At 36.8% G+C, this 20,566-nt stretch overlaps 3 protein-coding genes across 17 annotated transcripts; 1 reads left to right on the top strand and 2 right to left on the bottom strand.

Annotated features, from left to right (window-relative positions):
* Positions 1-97: 97 nt before the first annotated feature.
* On the bottom strand, positions 98-8,172 carry LOC124215815 (galactose mutarotase). Of its 10 annotated transcripts, none has more exons than XM_046619603.2 (5): positions 8,080-8,172; positions 1,803-2,011; positions 1,214-1,581; positions 534-959; positions 98-438 (listed from the first exon to the last, which is right to left on the bottom strand). In XM_046619603.2, the coding sequence occupies exons 1-5, from the start codon at positions 8,088-8,090 to the stop codon at positions 355-357; spliced, it is 1,098 nt and encodes a 365-aa protein (XP_046475559.1). In that variant the 5' UTR covers positions 8,091-8,172; the 3' UTR covers positions 98-354. The 10 variants fall into 10 exon arrangements, with proteins under 10 accessions (XP_046475559.1, XP_046475562.1, XP_046475557.1 ...); XM_046619606.2 differs by having other exon boundaries at positions 8,012-8,157; XM_046619601.2 differs by lacking the exon at positions 8,080-8,172 and adding an exon at positions 4,353-4,927.
* On the top strand, positions 2,991-18,568 carry LOC124215817 (choline/ethanolamine kinase). Of its 6 annotated transcripts, none has more exons than XM_046619613.2 (6): positions 2,991-3,236; positions 12,941-13,053; positions 13,886-14,365; positions 14,578-14,824; positions 16,756-16,920; positions 17,040-18,568. In XM_046619613.2, exons 2-6 carry the CDS (start codon positions 12,941-12,943, stop codon positions 17,151-17,153), a joined length of 1,119 nt encoding a protein of 372 aa, XP_046475569.1. In that variant the 5' UTR covers positions 2,991-3,236; the 3' UTR covers positions 17,154-18,568. The 6 variants fall into 6 exon arrangements, with proteins under 6 accessions (XP_046475569.1, XP_046475567.1, XP_046475571.1 ...); XM_046619611.1 differs by lacking the exon at positions 2,991-3,236 and adding an exon at positions 8,361-8,792; XM_046619609.2 differs by lacking the exon at positions 2,991-3,236 and adding an exon at positions 10,167-11,332.
* On the bottom strand, positions 18,214-20,554 carry LOC124215822 (histone H2B.3-like). Its single transcript, XM_046619622.2, has one exon. The coding sequence runs from the start codon at positions 20,466-20,468 to the stop codon at positions 20,097-20,099; it is 372 nt and encodes a 123-aa protein (XP_046475578.1). The 5' UTR covers positions 20,469-20,554; the 3' UTR covers positions 18,214-20,096.
* Between the last annotated feature and the right edge of the window lie 12 nt (positions 20,555-20,566).

Genomic DNA, 20,566 nt, shown 5'->3' with positions numbered 1-20,566 from the left:
ATTAAAAATAGGTGAATTCATATGGAGCTGAAATGAAACTTAAAAATCAAGAGGAGTGGTGCAATTTGTTTTAGGTTTAGCCTCATTAGAGCAGCAATTCATTTGCTGTGCAATATACTTTATTTCAGTTAATTCAGCTAGAGTCTAAAGCCAAGAGGGTTACAGTTCTGTGATAATGCGCTACCCTTGACACGAAAGTAGTACCTTAATCACAGAATAGAACCAAAATACACAAATGCTGGCTTCAAAGTCCATAAATCTATTGCATGCTGATGGAAATTCTATATAAATCTCTTCTTATTTTAATCGTATTGTAATAATCATTGCATATCACGTTATACTTGGTTCTGGATTTTACTGCTCTTGAAATCCAAATTTGTATGTGACGCTGTGCTTATAGGTTTGTCCGGGTCGCAGGATACTATTTGGGAAATTTTCCTGAAAAATCATTCAAACGTTTTATCGTCGAGTAAGAGTGCATGGAATTGTGAAAAAAATGCAATACCAATCCAAAAAAAAACAGAGACACGTACATGGTTCACAGCATCTGGGTAATTCTGTGTCTCTAGGCAAAATGCTCCGTGCTTAAAATACTGCTGGCCGTTTTTGCCGACAATGCCTTTAGTCTTTTCATCTGGGAACCCGTTGCTTGTATACAGCTGAACACCTGGCTGGTCAGAGTACACCTCCAAATATCTTCCAGTATTTGGATGTAATACTCTGGCAACGAATCTATCTCCCTTAGGCCCATCATCATTCGGCACACAGAAGTTGTAATCATATCCTCCGCCGGGTACTTTAGGAAGAACATCTCCAAGCTGTTTAGAAACTCTAAGATCCATTATACTGTTAGCAACTGATCTAATTTCACCAGTTGGTATGCTTCCTTCATCCGTCACTGTCCAGCGATCGGCATTTATCGTTATCTCATGTTTGTACAGTTCTGTGGCATTGCCACTCTGGAATTAAGACAAATTATTCAACAACTTGGAGTACTAAAAGAAATGACATTTTTCATTTCCCAGCTTTTTTACGTTTATATCGCAGAAATGAACCGTCACGCAGCTATACAAACAATTATAACTAATTAGCCTTTGACATACCATTTGTGATCAGTGTCAAGAAAATATCGTGCAGATACAGTCTTTATTCAACGCCTTCACTATGTTTATCTCGCGTGGAATTTTTTTCTCAAGAAATGAATGTCACTTACATGTCCGAACAAGTTGAAGTAACTATGATTAGTTAAATTGATGGGAGTGGCTTTCGTGGAAACTGCAGTCATCTTGATGACCAATCTTCCATCGTTGGTAACGCTGAATTTTACAGTGGCGATTACTGCACCTGGATAGCCCTCCTCTCCGTCACAACTCAACAGCGTCATCCAAACTGCATTATCCCTGATTGTGGCGTTCCAAATCTTCTTGTCCCAGGCTTTCAACCCCCCGTGAAGACTGCCTTCCGGAACGTTTTCAGCCACAGTATACATCACTCCATCAACATTGAATTTGGCTTTTCCAATCCGATTAGCAACTCGTCCAACAGTTGCTCCAAAGTAAGGGTTGTCACTTCCGAGGTAACCTTTGCGAAAGAATTGTCAAAGTCGTTAAAAATATTTGAGGTATGAAAAATACCATTTGTTGCAGTATTAGCAGCAAAGCTTCTGCGAGTTCAGTATTGAGCTCAGGAAAAGCAACGCTTGGAAAGGCTTGGTCGTAAAACATGATACATTCCAAGAATTCTTACATATCATTGATTCCCATGCCGTGTGCAGGATTGACTTATCAACGACAATTATCTACCTTCAATATTATCGAAGCCAAGAACGACATCATCAATATTTCCATGCTTGTCAGGCGTTCTAATGGATTGTATTGTTGCCCCATAAGAAATAACGTCAACTTCAAAGCCATGCCCATTTTTCAATGTAAATATCTCCACTTTCTCGCCTTGAACCGTTCCCCATGGTTGGCGTGTCACCGACATAGCTTCAGAGTTGGCAAAACTTGCTCTGAAAAACAAAATGAAAAACGCTGCTTGATTGAACTTATCTATATAACTTTATCAGTAAATAGATTGGAAAAAAAAGTTTGATAATATTTTAAACTGCGGTACAGGTTTCGGCGTACGGTTTACCATACAAGTCTGATTCTGTCATGAAATTTTTAATACACACGTATTGTACAATTATTGTAATAGAGTTAATACTTTAAGGGATTCTGGATTACCGCAGCAAGAAGGTTCTCTGTACAACTGGCGTGTCTAGAGACTCAGTCAAAGCTCCTTACCAGCTATCAGTAGTTATTGCTACCCGTGTAGGACCGGCACACATACAGACAAACCCAATCAGTCCCCTTATGAAATTTTATTGACCATAAGTATGTACAAGTCAACACCATGCAGGCATTAACTGGCTGATGTTACACTGACGGTATGTTTAACATTACGTTTTCGATAATAGGTTGTTTGAAATTTTCCTATCTTCAAGTGATTTATCTATATGTATACATATAAGGGGCGTGTATTTCTAGGATTTAAACGAAGTAGAAGTAGGGCAAAAACATTTGTTGCGCATTTTGCAGAGTGACGTATTGTGGGACCTACTTGGTTAACGGCAATGCAAAGTCAGTTTATTTGTAAAATCAGAGTCTTATATGAACGCTAACATTTCCTTTACACAAATCCTGTATAAGTAGGTATAGGATTTCATCAGATAGTCAAATATTTAAAATGTACAAAAGTGTCGTATTGGCCGTACTTTCTTGTACATACGAAGTTTTGTTTTTCCGAGAGTTGCCGAGGACAATACCCCCGCAACTGTACCTCGGCCTTTGTTTTCGATCGAGAATTGATATTATTGATAATTGAATGCTTATGAGTCATCATGGGCAAGTGCGCGTTAGACACTGCGCATCATGGCATAGTTGCCATTTTGCTCCAATTTTTGCAGCTTGATTTCCGTACCCTTTGATATAATTAGGGTCTGACTGTAGACACGTGCTTATGATGTATACTGTGTTACTGTGTTACTATTCACAAGTGTGTTTGCTAATTCGTAGCGTCAACTTGCTTTGCCTGTTCCTTACGGATTGTGAAATAGTAGCGAAGTGAAACGGACATAAACTCATTTGGCATGTCTCAAAGATTTCCGGCACTTGACTGACCACGTGGATGATGCGTATACATATATTAAATTATGTATAACGATAATCATTTCTTCCGGGATCTTGTAGTTGGTAAGTTATTTTCTCTCTTTAATAATAAATCGAAATTGATCATGTGTGATCCGTACTTCACTATAGTTATCAGTTGGCGTTATTACATTGTATAATGATGTATGGAAAGACAAAACTCTGTTTTATGATAATTATACTCTTGTTATCATTGCCAAATTGAAAGAATTCATACAAAAAGCAAACCTCAGCAATTGTTCATTGACCTAGTACTTGAATTTCAATAAAATCGGGACATATTCGAAAACTACAATCAGAAATTAAGTTGCAAACTAAGAATGACCAGAAATCATCAATTATTTTTTCCCGATTAATCAAGTATAATCGATTACTTTTCGAACTTCAATAATCGGCAGACTCGAGTATTTTTCCTCGCAATCGGTTTTTGTATTTTACCCTCATTAACCTCGCAATGTAATATCAATTTGTGTGTTTAGAGTATCAATCACTATCATTGCCTTCCTTACCAAGTGCCTGTTTGATATAATAAGTGATAGATAAACGAGTATTTTCACCTGAAATTGAAAAATGTATTGTATCAAACTGTAAATGTTTCAAAATTTTGTCGCTATTAAGACTACATTAACGAACTTTTGGTTTCCAAACGACGCACGTCGCGTACAACTATAGTATGAGTACTCTGCGCAACTAACTTCTATTACGAGAAAGTATTGCAAACATCGCCTCCTTGCAGCCGTGCGGCAAACTAATACGCTGTGAAAAAAAATAAAAATTCTGCGATACCAATTTGTTGAGGTTTGATTACGTTGCCGGTCTGGCGCCGTTGAGAATGCGACATTTTTTTTAGAAAAGTCTCTTTCGGAGTAATTGACGGTAATTGATACGAGTAGAACGAGACACCCTGATCGAAGAGGAGGATAATTAATTGTTTGTACTGCGCAATACGAAGAATGAAATAAAAATAAAACATCAAGTAGATATCTTTGCTTTCGAATATTGCAGGACTGTGAATAATATAAGGTAATAAAAATAAAACATCAAGTAGATATCTTTGCTTTCGAATATTGCAGGACTGTGAATAATATAAGGTAAGCGATAAGTGCACAGCAAATTTCGCTTTTTCTTTTTGCTGTTGCCTGGTCATAATTACGTTCTTACCCGATTCGCAAGACGATGATAAACATAACAGAATTTACTGGGTGCATCATAGTGGACGATGAGTGTAACATTGAGACTTGAGTTAATTAGTAGTCGTCTCGGCTTGTCAGTCTATTCTGACTTCATCTGCACGAATATTATATTTCTTCAGTGTTTTTTTTTTTTTTTTTTTTATATATTTCACAACTGCACGGTACAGTGTCTCGTTGTAGATAATTCCTTTCCAGACGGTGTAAGAGCAGATGATTGATGAAAATTTTCCAACCACAGTTTGCAATGTTTCACGTAATAATTAGTTCTGGGTATAATAGTTCGTAGAATTGTTACGTAGATCAATTATAATTCTTCGAATATATGTACGACGCACTGTGTGTAACACTAGGTATATTGTTTTCCTGCAATTGTTCACGTATTTTACCAACTCTGATACAGACTTTTAAGGAAATTTTCAAGATATGTATATGCAATTCGCAAGATCTGCAATGTATGCACACAGCTGACAAGCAGAGATATATTAATGCTTGAAGTTGTACAAATATTGTTCAACGGTTTGCAAGGGTAAAAATACGACGACTATCTATAACGTGATCACCAACTTTCACGTCTGAAGGCTGCCTTACGATTTTCACCGGTTTTATCTTCCTTACTGACCGTTCACAGCGACACGGGTATTTTACCGATAATTCGCTATAGGTGAAATTTGATTTTTTTCTCAGGTATTACAGATGCGAATGATGCTACATTATGAACACGTCTTAGAAATAGTTATATCTTAATTACTACACCGCTCTAAAATGATCTGCGGTTCTTTTATCGGGATTATTACGTACCACAATATAGTTAATCGCAGATACATAATACCATACGGTAGATATGCGGTCACATTTACGTACCGAAATGAGATTTTTGATAATTGCTCAGATCTACATGGAAAGAGGGGTTCGCTGATTAACCAGAATTAGCTGTACGAGTTAGCATCGTCTTCCAAGAGGCAATAATTAAGTAATATGTTTTTAAATGGAGGATCAGTGTTTGAATCTCCCGCCGAGAGACCCCTTATTCTTTGCGCGGTCGAAATTCAAAATTCACTAGCGAATGATTCTACAAATTGTATACAAAATTGTATATAATATCAAAATTTCTTGTTTAGTAATGCACTGGGGAAATTCCACCGTAGCAATCAATAACATTCGATGAGTAAGTGTTGAACATGACGCACCTATTAAAGGCTGGATCACGTGAGCAACATGTAAACGTTTTAACATCTCGATTACACCTATGCAGATTTATCGATATGCCTCATTCTGTAATACTTAGTGGTTTGCGTGAAAATAAATTAAGGAAGTTCAGTTTTTTCCTTATTCGCAAAATGTATGTATATTACTGTCTATTAACAAATGTCCAATCCTATTCTTCGGGTATAACGATTTATTTACCGCAGTCGGTATTAGTTAGATGCCAATTTTACCTACACGTCTGAATTTTGAAACCGGTAAGGCCGTTGGTCACGAAAGAATCTGTCATCTCGTCATCATCTGCACAATAGATGTAGATTATACTTATGACAAATTCTTGATCGAATGGAACTAACCCAGTTTTATACTAATTATCTACGGAGGGCGTAAACACATTAGTCACGTGTCGATAAAGTACGAATGGTCGATTTACTATCGTCAAGGAAATCTTGCAGTAAACAAGTATGCATGGCGGAAACTTTTATTACAAAATATATTTTCCGCATGCGTATAATATTGCCTCTTTATGTGTAATGCAATGCAAAGTCCTGCTTTAATACGCCGGTATAACCGGCACAAATTTTGATACATCTTTCACAAAATCCACAATTACGATCTGTTTCAAAACTGGTTAATCCGGTTTGCTGGCAATATTTTTTTTTCTGAGACTTGAGCCAAGATTTTGCGCGCTATTTGAGGCAGACTGGTATTTTCAATTAGAAATTTCAAGTGGCGGTTGTAATCGATGATCAGGATGAAGAAATTCACTCCGCCTCCGTAGTCACTGCTCCTTACATTTCATTTTTATTAAATATACATGACCATGAAAATTATGTAATATGGATTTGCCATCATAACCCTCGCAGTGCAAATCTGGATTCGATCGGGTAAACAAGTATATATAAGGCAGGTATAAAAGGTACACCCCTATTTCATGTATTTTATTATATAATCTACACTTCATGATTTATTATGTGGTTTGTTATGTATTGAATCGTATTCACATATTAAATTACATGATAAAATACATCGAAATATCGATCATAAGTTATGACTCATAACGTTAGGTGATTTATTATAGAATGATTTTCAGTAGGGCCGATAGTTATTTCACGGATGATGAAGCCTATAAAGATTATGTTAATTTCTAACCACGAGCCAAGAACTTATTATGAATAGAAAGGTTAACAATACTGCAACCACTCCAATTTTGAACTTTGGATTAAAGTATAATTCTCGACGACTGTATAATATTTTAAGAATAACTTCAATGTCTAAAATTCGTTTCAATTTCATGACTTTGTTTATCTAATAAGTCTGAAGTATCGTTATGTAATGTAGAATTCGATTTTGTCTAATTGGAGATCTTTAGTTGTGATAAATATGTGTAGTTGACTAGTCTTACTACTTCTATCTCTATTACGTTTTCGACTTACACGAAATTGTACACCAGGCTTCCTCCATGTCTACATGCTCTAATTGTAAGCACGAATCCTACATTATACTTTACCCACGACGATACAATACATCTGACGAGATAAAAGAACAAGGACAAAGATTTCACAAGAGTCGCAAGTCATTTTGTAACAATGCAACGGGTTATAGACACATAAATACGACACGTACATAAATTTGAACTGAACTGAATTGTTACACAGTTATAGTTAATAAATCTGGCTTGTCCACCTCTACATAAAAATATTCAGAAATAAATAATTGCATGAATCAAAAATTTGTAAATTCTCCGGCAAAGAAGCCTTATAAATATTTATATGTATTGCGTCGTCAGAATATTATGCCGAGATTTCGAAAAAATTACGTTAATTTTTGTTGCATCCTTTAGCGTGCGATGTGTGCTGACTTGCGTGCAATTGCACCTGCATCGGCTTAAACGTTGGCTTCTTCGCGATATGTAGGTCTGCACGAATTCGCATACACGTGTCATACACAATATTGTACACGGGTCCATGTATAATTGCATGTATATACAATGTACATAAAGCTAGCTGCCACAAAGCGGTTGGAAAACACCTTCGCTCGGCGGCACTCGGCGCATACAAATAGACACGTATATACGCGAATTGAATTGATCGTAGAATGCATATTTCGCAGCTCACTGTTTGTCGACTGTGATTGTCATTGTGACGAATTTTTTTTACTTTAAAAATTCTAATTTCGTATCCTTTTTTTTACGCACAAGTAAGCACGACGCATAATGCACCATGTTAAATTACGTCCGTCAGCCCTCGTGACGTCATAAGATGTTTACCATTTCAAGCCTGCTTATCCACCGTTCAAAATACGTAGGCTATATGTGAATCCGATAACGATTGCCGGTAAATGTTCAGAGCTCCGAATTTGAGTAACCGAATGTACTAGGATTTAGAGTTCGCGGTTTATTATTATACAATTATTTACACTCACCTTTATTCCGAAGCCTCGCGGCCTTGTAAGTTCCTACGCAGTTTCGGATTAATTCGAGTTTGCCTTACCTTGTCACCATTCGATGTTTCCACGTTTGATTTTAATCGATTCTGAATCAGCGGTTGCTGAATATTCTCCGGGTAAGAAATACCGGGACAGCACCTCTTTCTGACACAGCCCTGAGCCCTCGTGGCAGACGGCGCCTGCGCAGTTGCTGGTCGGCAAATCTCGAGCGTTGATTGGTCCATTTTGAGCCGTAAGATCGTCGGTGGCAAAAAGCCAACAAATCGCGTTTCGCCCCTTCCCACCAAGGTAGATTTTACCGTACCAATCTCTTCATGCGCTATCCTCGCCCATATACTTGGTGACGTTCAACGGACGCGTTTCGTACGATTCTCTAGGTCGCTCTCGCTGGATAATATTTTTGTTTTGTATTGTAAGTTTGACAGAAATTTGTTACTCACAGTCGCTCTACATCACACATCGATAAGTAGAACTGCTGTAAACGATAAAGGAAAAGTGAAGCGTCAGATTTTGCGATAAAAGCGTAATCGTTGGAACTAAATACCTGCAGCTTCGGTCTTACGTAGCGGTTTTCATTCACGACCTACAAGAGCGAAAGCCGCAAGTCTATAATTAGCCTTCCAGGCTGAAAACTCAGTGGTAAACAGCAGTGCTTTCTCGCATACGGTAAACGTAAAGCGACCGTCGATCTTCACATATCTCGACTTCGACTGCGTCGCTTTTAGCAAATCTGCGGACAATGGGTGTTCAAAACAAGGTACGTGAACTCGAACGATTTAATTCTACGCCTTCCACAGTAGCGCTTCTCCGATTTTTTGTTACAGGGCGTTAAATCGACGCTGGCTCGTCGTTTTTACGCAAGCCGTTATTACGCGTCGTCTTATCCCATCCCTAGATTCCGTATCTGGGACGCTTTCAAAACTCGCCCTTGTACAGCCACGACGTTTTTAAATCATCAAGGTGACGTTTGCTGCCGTCGGCTCACGTAAACTTCGAGAATATTTCTCAAGCGCCAGCTCTGACTCGACTCACAATCGCATTGCGTTGCAGCGCAACGATTATAAGGCGAATACTATGATGTAAAAACAATTTAATCAACACAGTTTCTCCCGCATTTTATTTATCGCATGCTTGAGCTCTGACGTAGGTGACGATGAGACACATATGTAAATAACCTCATGTTTACAAAATACATGAACAAGGTTCAAAAGCATGATTTCAAGACAATCGAAGGCACGCTTTTATATGACTCTAGGTGCAACAACCGCAATTTGCAATCGTTGCTCTTGGAGCGTTGACGCAGAGGTTCTTTTTATCGGTCAGGAATTCCGCCGTCAAGCCTTGGCGCAGGAAAAGTAATCGCTATGTTGCTATGATTATTCGTAACTGCTACTGCAGAAATTGTATCTCTTGGTTCGTTCCTTTCCATCGTTTTCTGCTGCTCCTGCATGTGCATGGTATTTATAACTCGCGGGAAACTGTTTTCTCCTCCCATTTTCGAGCTATTTGTACGCGTGCATAATGCAGCCGAGACGGGAAAATATAGGAAATATATTGTATCGTGCCTGATATGACGGCGAAACGACTTGGACCAGGAAAATATTTAAATGAAGTGAAAGATCCATTTGTATTTGGAAAAACTTTGATGATGCGGGATGATTTCAGTCAGGAACACGATTGAATTTACTATCCGTTAAGCACACGCGAAAATGCATTATTTATTCAACGTATGCAAATTGCGCTTAAATAAATTACATTAGGTACTCCATTGCGCAAGTGGAGTCTTCGATACAGATTAGCCAATTATTTCAATCCTTCAAATCAGTATTGCACTGATACACAATCTTCGCAGAAGTTTTGCAATTCACAGATTCAAATTATCGATAGATGAGTTGTTGTATACCGTCCAACCCTTTGAGTCATAATGGTAGGAGTATCCTTACCACCTATTTTATATCCATTTTTTGTATAATATGTAGAGAACTTTTAAATATATTTCCCTATGGTTTTTTTTTTTGTTTTTGCTATTTCTGATAATATACCACTATAGGTTTGCAATACTTGAGAGTAATTATTGCGATATAATGTAAATCATTATTATTAGAAAGAAGTTGATTGAAAATTGAAAGAATGATTCATTTCAGAGAAAGTTACCCTTCTACACATATACATGTTTTACATAGGAATCTGAAATCTGATTTCAAATATTTACGATGGCGGATCCAATATGGTGGAGGAATATTTCTAATTTGACCAAATCCGGAGAAAAAACGCTGTTCAGAGGTTTTTGGGGTCACTGATTACAAATCTGAAATCAGATTTACAAAATTCAGAATGACGAACCCAATCACCGACTCCGAAAACGCGTGCATCGAGTTGTTTGACCGGATTCGATCAGATTTTCAATTTTGGCCGCCATATTGGATCCGCCATCTTGAATATTTGAAACCCGATTTCAGATTCGTAATCGGCGACTCCAAAAATCATAGAATACTACCTTGTTGTCAACGTCCTATTATAAAAGATGACTCAGTACAATAATGTGTGAACTCGAAAGGTTAAGAAGCGAACATGAAATTGCCCTCTCATAAACCGGCGTCAAACGGTATTGATCTAATTGCGTTGAATTCAATCGGGTCTTGAAGGTAAATTTCGTTTCAATTGTCTCACACAACTTTGTATAGCATTGTAAGTGAAACAGAAAATGCGATCGTATTATATCTTTACTGCCACGTATGCGGTTTGTTGAACCGGAATTGATTGTGGAGGTTTTTTTCCTAGAACGTATAACCATATTATCGAGAGTTACCTACGGTCCAAGCTCGGGTCCAAGGTTCACGATTACTCTGACATGCTCGTATAAATGATGAAGTAGCATCGTTATCGGTTTACGTCTGGTATATTGGTCTTAAATATCCCTTGAATGTAGTTCGCAACTTAGATGTATGGGAAACTTTTAATATCAGAATAATACATACAAATATCATTACAACACATACGAGAAATTGATTGTTTTCTTTAATGTCATTCGTACATTAAATTAGCGGATGGATCAATAGCGGGTTGAAACCAATTCGATACCGACGCCAATGAATACACATTATACATAGATATGATAATGCCTAATATTATCTTTATTTATGGCCCACTTGTACTGATCGTTAATATCCAATCGATGCCAACGATAAATATTTTGCTTAATCGATATCTTTCGTCGTGTTATCAAGGAACTATTCATAATTTATGTACACTATTGGTGAGATCCTTGGAGACGACGGTTCGTTTTCATCTTCTCAAGTAGGTACATACGTCAATTGATCTCGTCGAAACGACACATTCTTATATTTACATATACGTCAATCGATTCTATACGAAATCCTGCCATTTAAAAGTAGTTTAAAAAAAAAAAAAAAAAAACACGACTGTTATAATTATTTCGAATATTTTTCTACGGAATTATTCCTTAGCCGTATATTATTTTCGTTAGTTCGAGTATCTATATTTATCTTGCTGCGCTGCAAGGACAGGAACTGTTTACGCATTTCTTAGAGTGTATAGTCGTACTAGATTAACATAAAGTAACGTATTTACTAGTCAATGGCAGCAGCTGTCTGCAAGTAAATATAAAGTGTCCCTTGAAACTGTTTTAATACACTTATAATACACTTACAGCTTCAGAAAGAATCTTCGTTTCTTTCTCTATATTTCATACTTTCTGTTACATTATCGCCTAGCTGTATCACCGCAACTCGTTGATAGCAGCAATACCGATTGTTATACTGCACTGAACATATTATGTTGTTTGAAACAATATACCACCGTTCAAGCTGTTTAATCAATACATATAATATCAACACTTATAACTCTACGTATAACTGCGCAAATTACCACATACTTGACAATTATTATTAAAGCATCTACTTTTACTCTAAAAATTCGACGAGATTTTGTTAGTGTAAATTGGCGTAATGATAACTGCTAATGATAAACCCATGTGCATATGTAGGCATAAATCGTTACCAAAAGTTTCATTCCAAAAAAAAAAAAAATAGGTCAACTTATACTCGTGTATTGCGAAATATATGTACATACATACTGTTATACATGCAGTAAATACTTTCGGTAGGTATTATCTGATATTTGTTACGCAAGCTTCATGACCTTGTTTCATTTTATCCCTGGGTAATTATATTATACATATATATGTTATTTGTCGTCGCAAAGTGCGTAATGAAATATTAAAATTTTTTTAGAAATAATGTATGACGTACGCGAATAATATATAAAAAATGGTCATTAATATAAATTGACCAATATCAGTTATGTAAATTATTGTAAAAAAGGGACGGAATATTTAGTCCTGGATAAAAGACTGTAATTTAATTTAACGCATAATCGCATCAAATAATTGGAGTGCGTTATTTGTTGTAAAAAGGCCTTTTTCTTACACGCCGTGTCTGCGAGCTCAAGCTGTAACATTTAAGCATCGTGAGAATATTATTGATCCTTTAACATCGCGCAAACGCGGATAGCTTTGCTGGTGATTTTTCAGGGGATAGTTTCGTACGATCTTCATGAACGTCGCGTCGTATGATGAACGGATCATCACAATACGAGTAATTTTACTTGATTGAGATAACGATTTGATCATTGTGTGTAAAATGTATATTATCGCATTGATGCAGCCGAAGTTACTTTAGATAGACGGATTTTTATCTTCTTATCTATTCCCAATATTAGCTTTTGTATAATAAACCCAATACTGTTTCAACAATAATTCGTCCCAGTTCTTTTGTGGCTACATTGATCTAAGATTATGCTCCGAATTTTCCGCTGCACGCGATACGAATCTTCATAAATATTGAGATATTCTTGTAAATTTTATACCTCATTATTTCGTTGTAGATGTCAGAGCAGAATCCGGAAATGAGAGAGACTGCAGCCCGAATTTGTCGTGATTATTTACACGGTGCATGGAAGTATGTTACCGCGGATAATATCGGCTTCAAACGGATCAGGTAAGCTCGCAACAATTTACACATTCATTCGCTAATTTCAATTGATGAGAACGATAAATTTTACCTTTACGCAAATTGGGCATACCTGGAGTATGAAATTGACTCCTAACGTTTTGAATCATATTTATATATAATTCTTGCATTCGAATCGAAGTTTTTAGCAATATTATGTAAACAAAACATACACCAAAATCAAGAAAACTTTCTTTTTGAATATTGACGACTGAATTATAGATAAATAGTTGTTTAAAAGAAACAAGAACGCAAATTTATGAACTGCAATTTGTTGTTTTTTTTTTTTTTTTTTTTTCCCGGTTTATGAACCATACCTCACTTGAACTGGAAATTTGTCTTGTACAGATGCGTACAGATTGGTACATTTCGTGTCTTTTGTGTCTTGTCACTCACATATTTTTTGGCTGCTTGTTTAAACGTAGAAGAGACTTCATTAAAAGCGTGCTATTACGCAAGAACTCTGGAGTCTAAGTTATCGTATTCATCGTACTAATAAGTTAAAACGTAGTAGCGTCAAACAGTGTGAAATGAAAATAGAAAAAAGGAATCCAGAATTTAATTCTGATTAGATAAATATGCCACATTTCAATTTCGATAGAAATTGGCTCAGCTGAGTGAAAATTGCTATGTCCATTTCAAGATAATCTATATTTAAATGAAAATATTTTTAACTCTAACTGTTAGTATATTTTTCTCTCGGAGTTGTTGCGTTTCACCAAAGTTATGTACGGATGTATTTAGATTAGTCGTCGTCTTTCATTTTTTTATCACGTTAACGCATAGTCACAAACTAATCTTAATTGTGTCCTACTTGTAGCGGCGGCTTGAGCAACTGGCTGTACAATGTGGAGCTTCCGGAAGGAGCCGCACCTGTACGAGGAGAGCCTCGCCAGGTGCTTTTGCGACTGTACGGACAAGTCCATGGAGAACGAGCACTCGAAGGATTGATTACAGAGTCTGTGATTTTCACTCTTTTGTCAGAAAGACGGCTGGGTCCAAAGCTGCACGGCATATTTCCTGGTGGTAGAATCGAGGAATACATTCCAGCAAGGCCCTTGCTGACCAAAGAACTCGCTGACCCGTCTCTCAGTGTCCTAATCGCTGAAAAAATGGCCAACATACATTCCATGCAAGTTCCCATTAGCAAGGAACCCACCTGGCTATGGGACACCATGGCAAGATGGCTCGACACTGCTACGGATGTCCTTGAAAACCCTGGTGAAGTGGATCCAAAACTATTGGACAACGTCAATGTACTCAGATCCATGGATTTGTCTCAGGAAGTTAAATGGCTTAGGTACAATTTGGAGCGTTAATCCATTTCACTTCTGGATGTTGGACTGTTTGTTTTAGCTTTGAGATTTTACCTGGTAGTTTGAATATTATAGTAGATTACTTCAAGCGTTACCTTGATTGAAACATTAGATAATGGTGGTTGAATGCAGTAAAGGCAGTGAGGAAAATAATTTCCACCAAGAAATTGAAAAAAAAATATTCATGTTCTTGCAGGTGTTTCATAACGCAGACCAAATTTCCTGTTGTATTCTGTCATAACGATATGCAAGAAGGTAACATCCTTCTGAGGCAAAATACCAAGAAACCAGAATTAGTCCTCATCGACTTTGAATACTGTTCGTACAACTACAGAGGATTCGATGTTGCTAACCATTTCGTCGAGTGGCAGTACGACTACACAGCACCCGAGTATCCATTCTATCATGAGCGAGGAGCGGCTGGCCCTACCAGAGAGCAAAAGGTAAGTTTCAGATAGGACGTAGTTGGCGGAGGGAGATGGAAATTCAAATCATGAACTTGTTACAAGTGATGGTAAGACAAAAAGATTTTACGACAAACCAAACCTACCTTCACACCTCATTCATTGTTGTCAGTTTGAATAAAAAGCATTACGCATAGTTGGAATATAATATTACACGATACGTCAGGGGTTTAGAGCAGCATTGTTACACGCAACAAAGTATTACAAAATTAATTTTGTTACTTCCGGAAAAATGGTTTTACACAGTGTGAATGATACAATCACTAACTGTTCGAACTGAACATTACGACGCATATTCAAATTTCACAATTATACATCCATTCAAAACATTATTAAATAAAATGTATAACAAGCCTTTTTACAATTTGTTGAGAAATTGTATACTGTTGAAAGAGAAACAGCCTCTTTTTTAGTTGAAGTGGCAATAATTTTTTTTTAAATTTAATGAAAGCATATTAGTTACTCATTAAACTACTGGAATGATTTTTTGATAAAGTTGGAAAGTAATCTGATAGATATCACTTTGCGTGTGACGCTCTTTGCTTTCTCCATGTAATATTATATTGAGGCGCTGAGAAGAGGATAGGACACCTTGGCGTGTGTATATGTTAGTTTCACAGGAACGCGATTCCTTGAGAGAAGGCTGATGCCTGCTATCATCAAATCGATGGGCCAAATCAAATCCCCAGTCTGATGGACTCTGCTCTCGCTGTGCGTTTTGGTGGAAGCTGAGCAACCTGCGCCTATATCAACATGGCGACAACCAGAACCGCATCTGGGCATCTACGACACTAGAGTACCTCTACACGCACTCTCAATAGCCAAAACCTATTACCACCCTTAAAAAAAAAAAGATAAAGAAAAAAACGTAACTGTAACGTAACATTCAATCCCAGAACTGTGGCATTCGGAGTTGAAACACTTTTGAAGAGTATGTTTCTCTATTTGCTGATTCATAACAATGACCAAGTAGTTTCATAACCCTAGATATGTAATTATTCATTTATTTCATCAAAGGTCATTCTTCTTACTACAGTTATCACAAGTACTTGGCTTACAGCTAGATTGTAGCTGTATGGAGGTGAGCCAAGATTAAAAAATTTCAATGGAATTCTCCCTGAAGAATATAAGATATATAATGATAATCATCATCCTTGCACATAATGCAAAATCATCAATAACCATAAAACCCTTTGACTCCATACCTAAAGTAACAGTTTAAAGAATTGGGATCATTTTCTATTTTTCATACAAAAGTGATTCAATTAATCAATAGTATACCATATTCGTATGCATAACCGAAATCCCATTCATAAATATCATTATAATTAATAAATTTATCATTTTCACGTACAAATTTAAATTACGAATAAACAAAAAATGTATAAATGAATGAAAATGTGCAGAAACAAATTATAACTTGGTTGCTATGCTGAATTTTGTATATAAAGAAACAAACTCTGAAGTTTCTTAAATATTCAGTTTATTTGGAATTGTGTGCCTGTAATCACTCCAATTGTTATGTTCTTCTTTTTCGTGATTTTTTTTTTATTGTCATCACAATTCCGGACATGAATACAGTTTATTCGACTAGGTGAAACTATAACAATTGTCCTTTCTACCGTGCAATCTTGCTGCATACGTAAAGTTATAAACTTGTGTGTCCATAAATATTTCAATACCTACCAAAGTATCGATAACATATAAACGAACATTTGGTTGATCATTTATCACGTAAGTTATGTTATTCCTGAGTCGATTGCACTTTTTTCCAAATATCCTGCACTATTATGTGGGAATTCCAGTTAGTAAATGCTATAGTAGTAGATGTCATTCAAATGATCAGAGCCAATAATTAGGTTTTCCTCTTCTCAGCATGCATTAGACTTATTCAATTTCATTCTTGACAGTTAAACTTCATCCGGAGTTACCTGAGGACGCTAAACAAAGAGGGAACCGCGGAAGAAGAACGTATGATGCGAGAAATCAAGACATTCTCATTAGCAAGTCATCTCTTTTGGGGACTCTGGTCTATTGTCAATGCCAAACTATCCCAAATCCCATTTGGCTACTGGGTAAGATATATTTCAAGAAACAACTTGTTACATCGATTTTTCAACTTTCAAAAACGTCACTGACTGATACGATTCAATAATTTAATAAGGGAATTCATAATTTCATCAATTTTCTTCAGGATTATGCTGTGAGTAGGTTGAAAAATTACCAAGAGCTGAAAGAAAAAGCAATCGCATTGCAAATGGACCCAGTAGACAGTGGAGTAAAAAGAAAAGTCACAGATATGGACTGAATGAGGTGAAGGGCTTTACGCGATTGGTACCTAAGAGTAATTCTGCACTGCAGAGTAATATTCTTGCTAAACCCTCAACACACAGCCAGCAGTATACTCTTCGGAGATTAATGAAAAGTGATCTCCAAATCATGCATTATATGTCATACAGTAGAATCACGGTGTTATCAACTGCTCAAACCTTCTGATGATAACAAGGGAGCTATGATTCATTCCTTAATAGGGTGTGAGCCATTCGCTGAAGTGAATTAATGGGCTCGCGATCCATTGCAAATGGATTCTAGACTGAAACAAGCCAGTGGCTGCTTCAAGTTGATGGCAACAAGGTTCTACTGTAAATCGCGATTTGTAATTAGATCTTAATGCTACAATATTGCTCAAGTTCAGTTAGATCAAAGCGGGATGAGAACAGAGTCAAGGGGTCTCGATATAAAGGGAAAACATGATAATATGGCTGGTCTGCCGTCCACTTATTGAATTCAATTTGACTTCAGGACAGTAAATCAAGTAAAAATTGAAATTTTAATATTTTGCTTAAAAGACTTTTACTTTTCACGTATCGTGATTTACTTATACCCTTTTATATTCTGTACTTAAAAGCCGCTAATTCCAATTGCCAAATTGACTAATGCATGATAAAATAAACATGTGTATGATGCGCAATGTCTAGCTGGCCCGCTGAAAGACGTGCAGCATTTCACTTGTGACGTCGTTAAAGTTGATTGTTACAATCGACTATGAATTGAAAGTAATGATAAATCTAACCATTGACATATAAGACTAAAATTTTTAAACTACTGTTATGGTATTTTCGAATGACAGCTAAAGTGATCAACAACTTTCAATCTGGTGGTTGTACTACGTATACAACATTCAAAAAATTACATCCCGCTTGTTGAAAGATGTATTTTGCCTTCCGGAATAGAAGGCTTTTTATGGCTCTTACTTGAAATGTTGGTAGTACTTTATAACTTTTTTAATACTTATTTGAGTTGTGAAATCTTCACAATATACTACACTATCGTTAGCAATATACGTATAATATGTTTTTAAGTTCGCACGTTGCTATTTTAGATGTAGAGAATAAGGCTGCCCATGGCGGAGGAGAAACTTCGAAAATATTTTCATTGAAATTCAAAAGAAGCGGTCTAAGAACTGATATAATTATCTTTAATTTACATGTAAAATTATCGTGAATTCTAGTGAACTTTGATACAGTCGGGTGAGTCCAGAGAAGTGGCTCACCCTGCAGATATCTGTGATTGGAGAATTTTATTACTACTGTTATGTTACTACATATATAAGATAGACAAACAAGATTTTAGAATTGTCTAATTGTATTTCAATTTAATGTAATAATTATTGTTTCGAAACTATGTAATATTGTTTTATAATAAAGTTTATTAAACATTTTATTTATTTTTTCTCTTATTTCCTTCATGAAAGATTTTATTTTATAAATTATCCTAATGAAAATATGTTTGTCTAACAATTATATTTCCCCCAGCTGCGAGATACATCATAATGAAGGTATGAAAATCTTACAAAATTCAAGTGCTTTCCCATGATAAACTAAGTGACAGGCGATCTTGAGTCCCAAGATCTGAGAAAAAAAAACTTACAACTGCAATCCTTTACTATATCGTGATCAACGGTCACTCATGTGTGAATGCAGGTACTGCAAACAGGACGAAAACGTGTATTACACTTCTTATTTGAGTCTCAAAAAAACGATATACCTAGTATACGTTCGCAAAAAATGTTCAAATCATAAAATACAGAATGTGGACGGACCACTGGGACGGACGTGCAGCGACGCGATCTACTTTTTGGACGGACTTTACCTTTCCCTACTCATGGTATTCATCACTAAAGCAGCGACAGCTGCAGCTGCTACTGGAAGGGGACAAAAGCGGTTATTCGCTTTCTGAGAAGGTACAATCCGTTCAGTACGTTAATCGTTCTGTGCCGCATAATGAATTATCGTTTGCATCACGCTGCCTTCGCAGTTCTACGGGAAAAAGTATGTTTCGTCCGCATTCCAGTTTTATGCTCAGAACAAATGAGTAGCCAACTCTCTTTTCAGACCTCGTTATAACATTCTATCATGTTGCATTCTGCATACATCTCTGGCTGGAGATGTATCGGCCGACCCCTATTCATAAATTGGTGACAATTGATTATTCCAAAATCCCGGCAGTGTTATGTAGCGTCCAGCGGTTTGCTATTAGTTCCCACAACGTACTAACAGTAACAGTGAAAACACGCCTGAATTTTTGGTTGCAAAAATATTTGTACATTTCCAGCAGTTTATATTATACAACTTCTGCGACTTCTACCGCTGAGGGCGATGAAATGTCAGTGATGGGAATCACCCGGCTTTTGAAATTCTTCCATCACATCACAATTTTTAGTGCAGAAAAAATTATTACAATTGTTAACGGTCAAGTGACAATTTTTAACAAAAGTAAATAGAGCCTGTAAAGACTAAAACGAGTCCTAGTGTTTATAGGTTACACAAGCTCGGCTACATTTTGATTAGGTGTGTACGCAGGAGTTGCTGTAGGCAGTTTCTTCAGTAATTCACTGGGAGCGATATTTTGAACAGTAATAAGTTAAACATGTTAACAAGGAACTCTTGACCTCCAATATAAATATATTTATATAAGTTGAACATATTGTGGATATATTTGTAAATTAGAATCGTTTTGAAATTAGTAAAATCTAGTAGGAACGGAGAAAAGTGACAGATATGTTAGATTATTAAACGACTGCTGCAGTGTGATAAATTGAATTCTAAATTCATATATTTTACAAATTACGTTGAATTTTTAATAATGTTTGAGCGGTATACACTTGTTTATTGTTCAGATTTCGATCTTTCGTAGGATGTAAGTGGTGGCCCTGAAAAGGGCCTGTTTTTGTTTGTATCAAAGAGTCAAATTATTTGGAGCTGGTGTATTTGGTGACCGCCTTGGTACCTTCACTGACAGCGTGCTTGGCGAGTTCTCCAGGAAGTAGAAGTCTGACAGCAGTTTGAATCTCCCGAGAAGTTATCGTCGAGCGTTTGTTATAGTGAGCGAGACGTGATGATTCGGCAGCAATTCGCTCGAAAATGTCGTTGACGAAGCTATTCATGATGCTCATGGCTTTGCTTGAAATACCAGTATCGGGGTGGACCTGCTTCAAAACTTTGTAGATATAGATAGCATAACTCTCCTTCCTCTTGCGCTTCTTTTTCTTGTCGCCCTTCGAAATGTTCTTCTGTGCCTTTCCGGCCTTCTTCGCTGCCTTGCCACTTGCTTTAGGAGGCATCTTCAAATCACGAAAGTCCAAGAAGCTGAATACGATGCGTACGACGAATGCCCGTTCGTTGACGTAATTCTACTGTGTCGCTGAACTCCTGCGATTCC

This window comes from Neodiprion pinetum, chromosome 4 (assembly GCF_021155775.2).
Source record: "Neodiprion pinetum isolate iyNeoPine1 chromosome 4, iyNeoPine1.2, whole genome shotgun sequence".
Taxonomy (NCBI): Eukaryota; Metazoa; Arthropoda; class Insecta; order Hymenoptera; family Diprionidae; genus Neodiprion; species Neodiprion pinetum.
The sequence above is the reverse complement of the archived record's forward strand: the minus strand, read 5'-3'. Positions and strand labels throughout refer to the sequence as shown.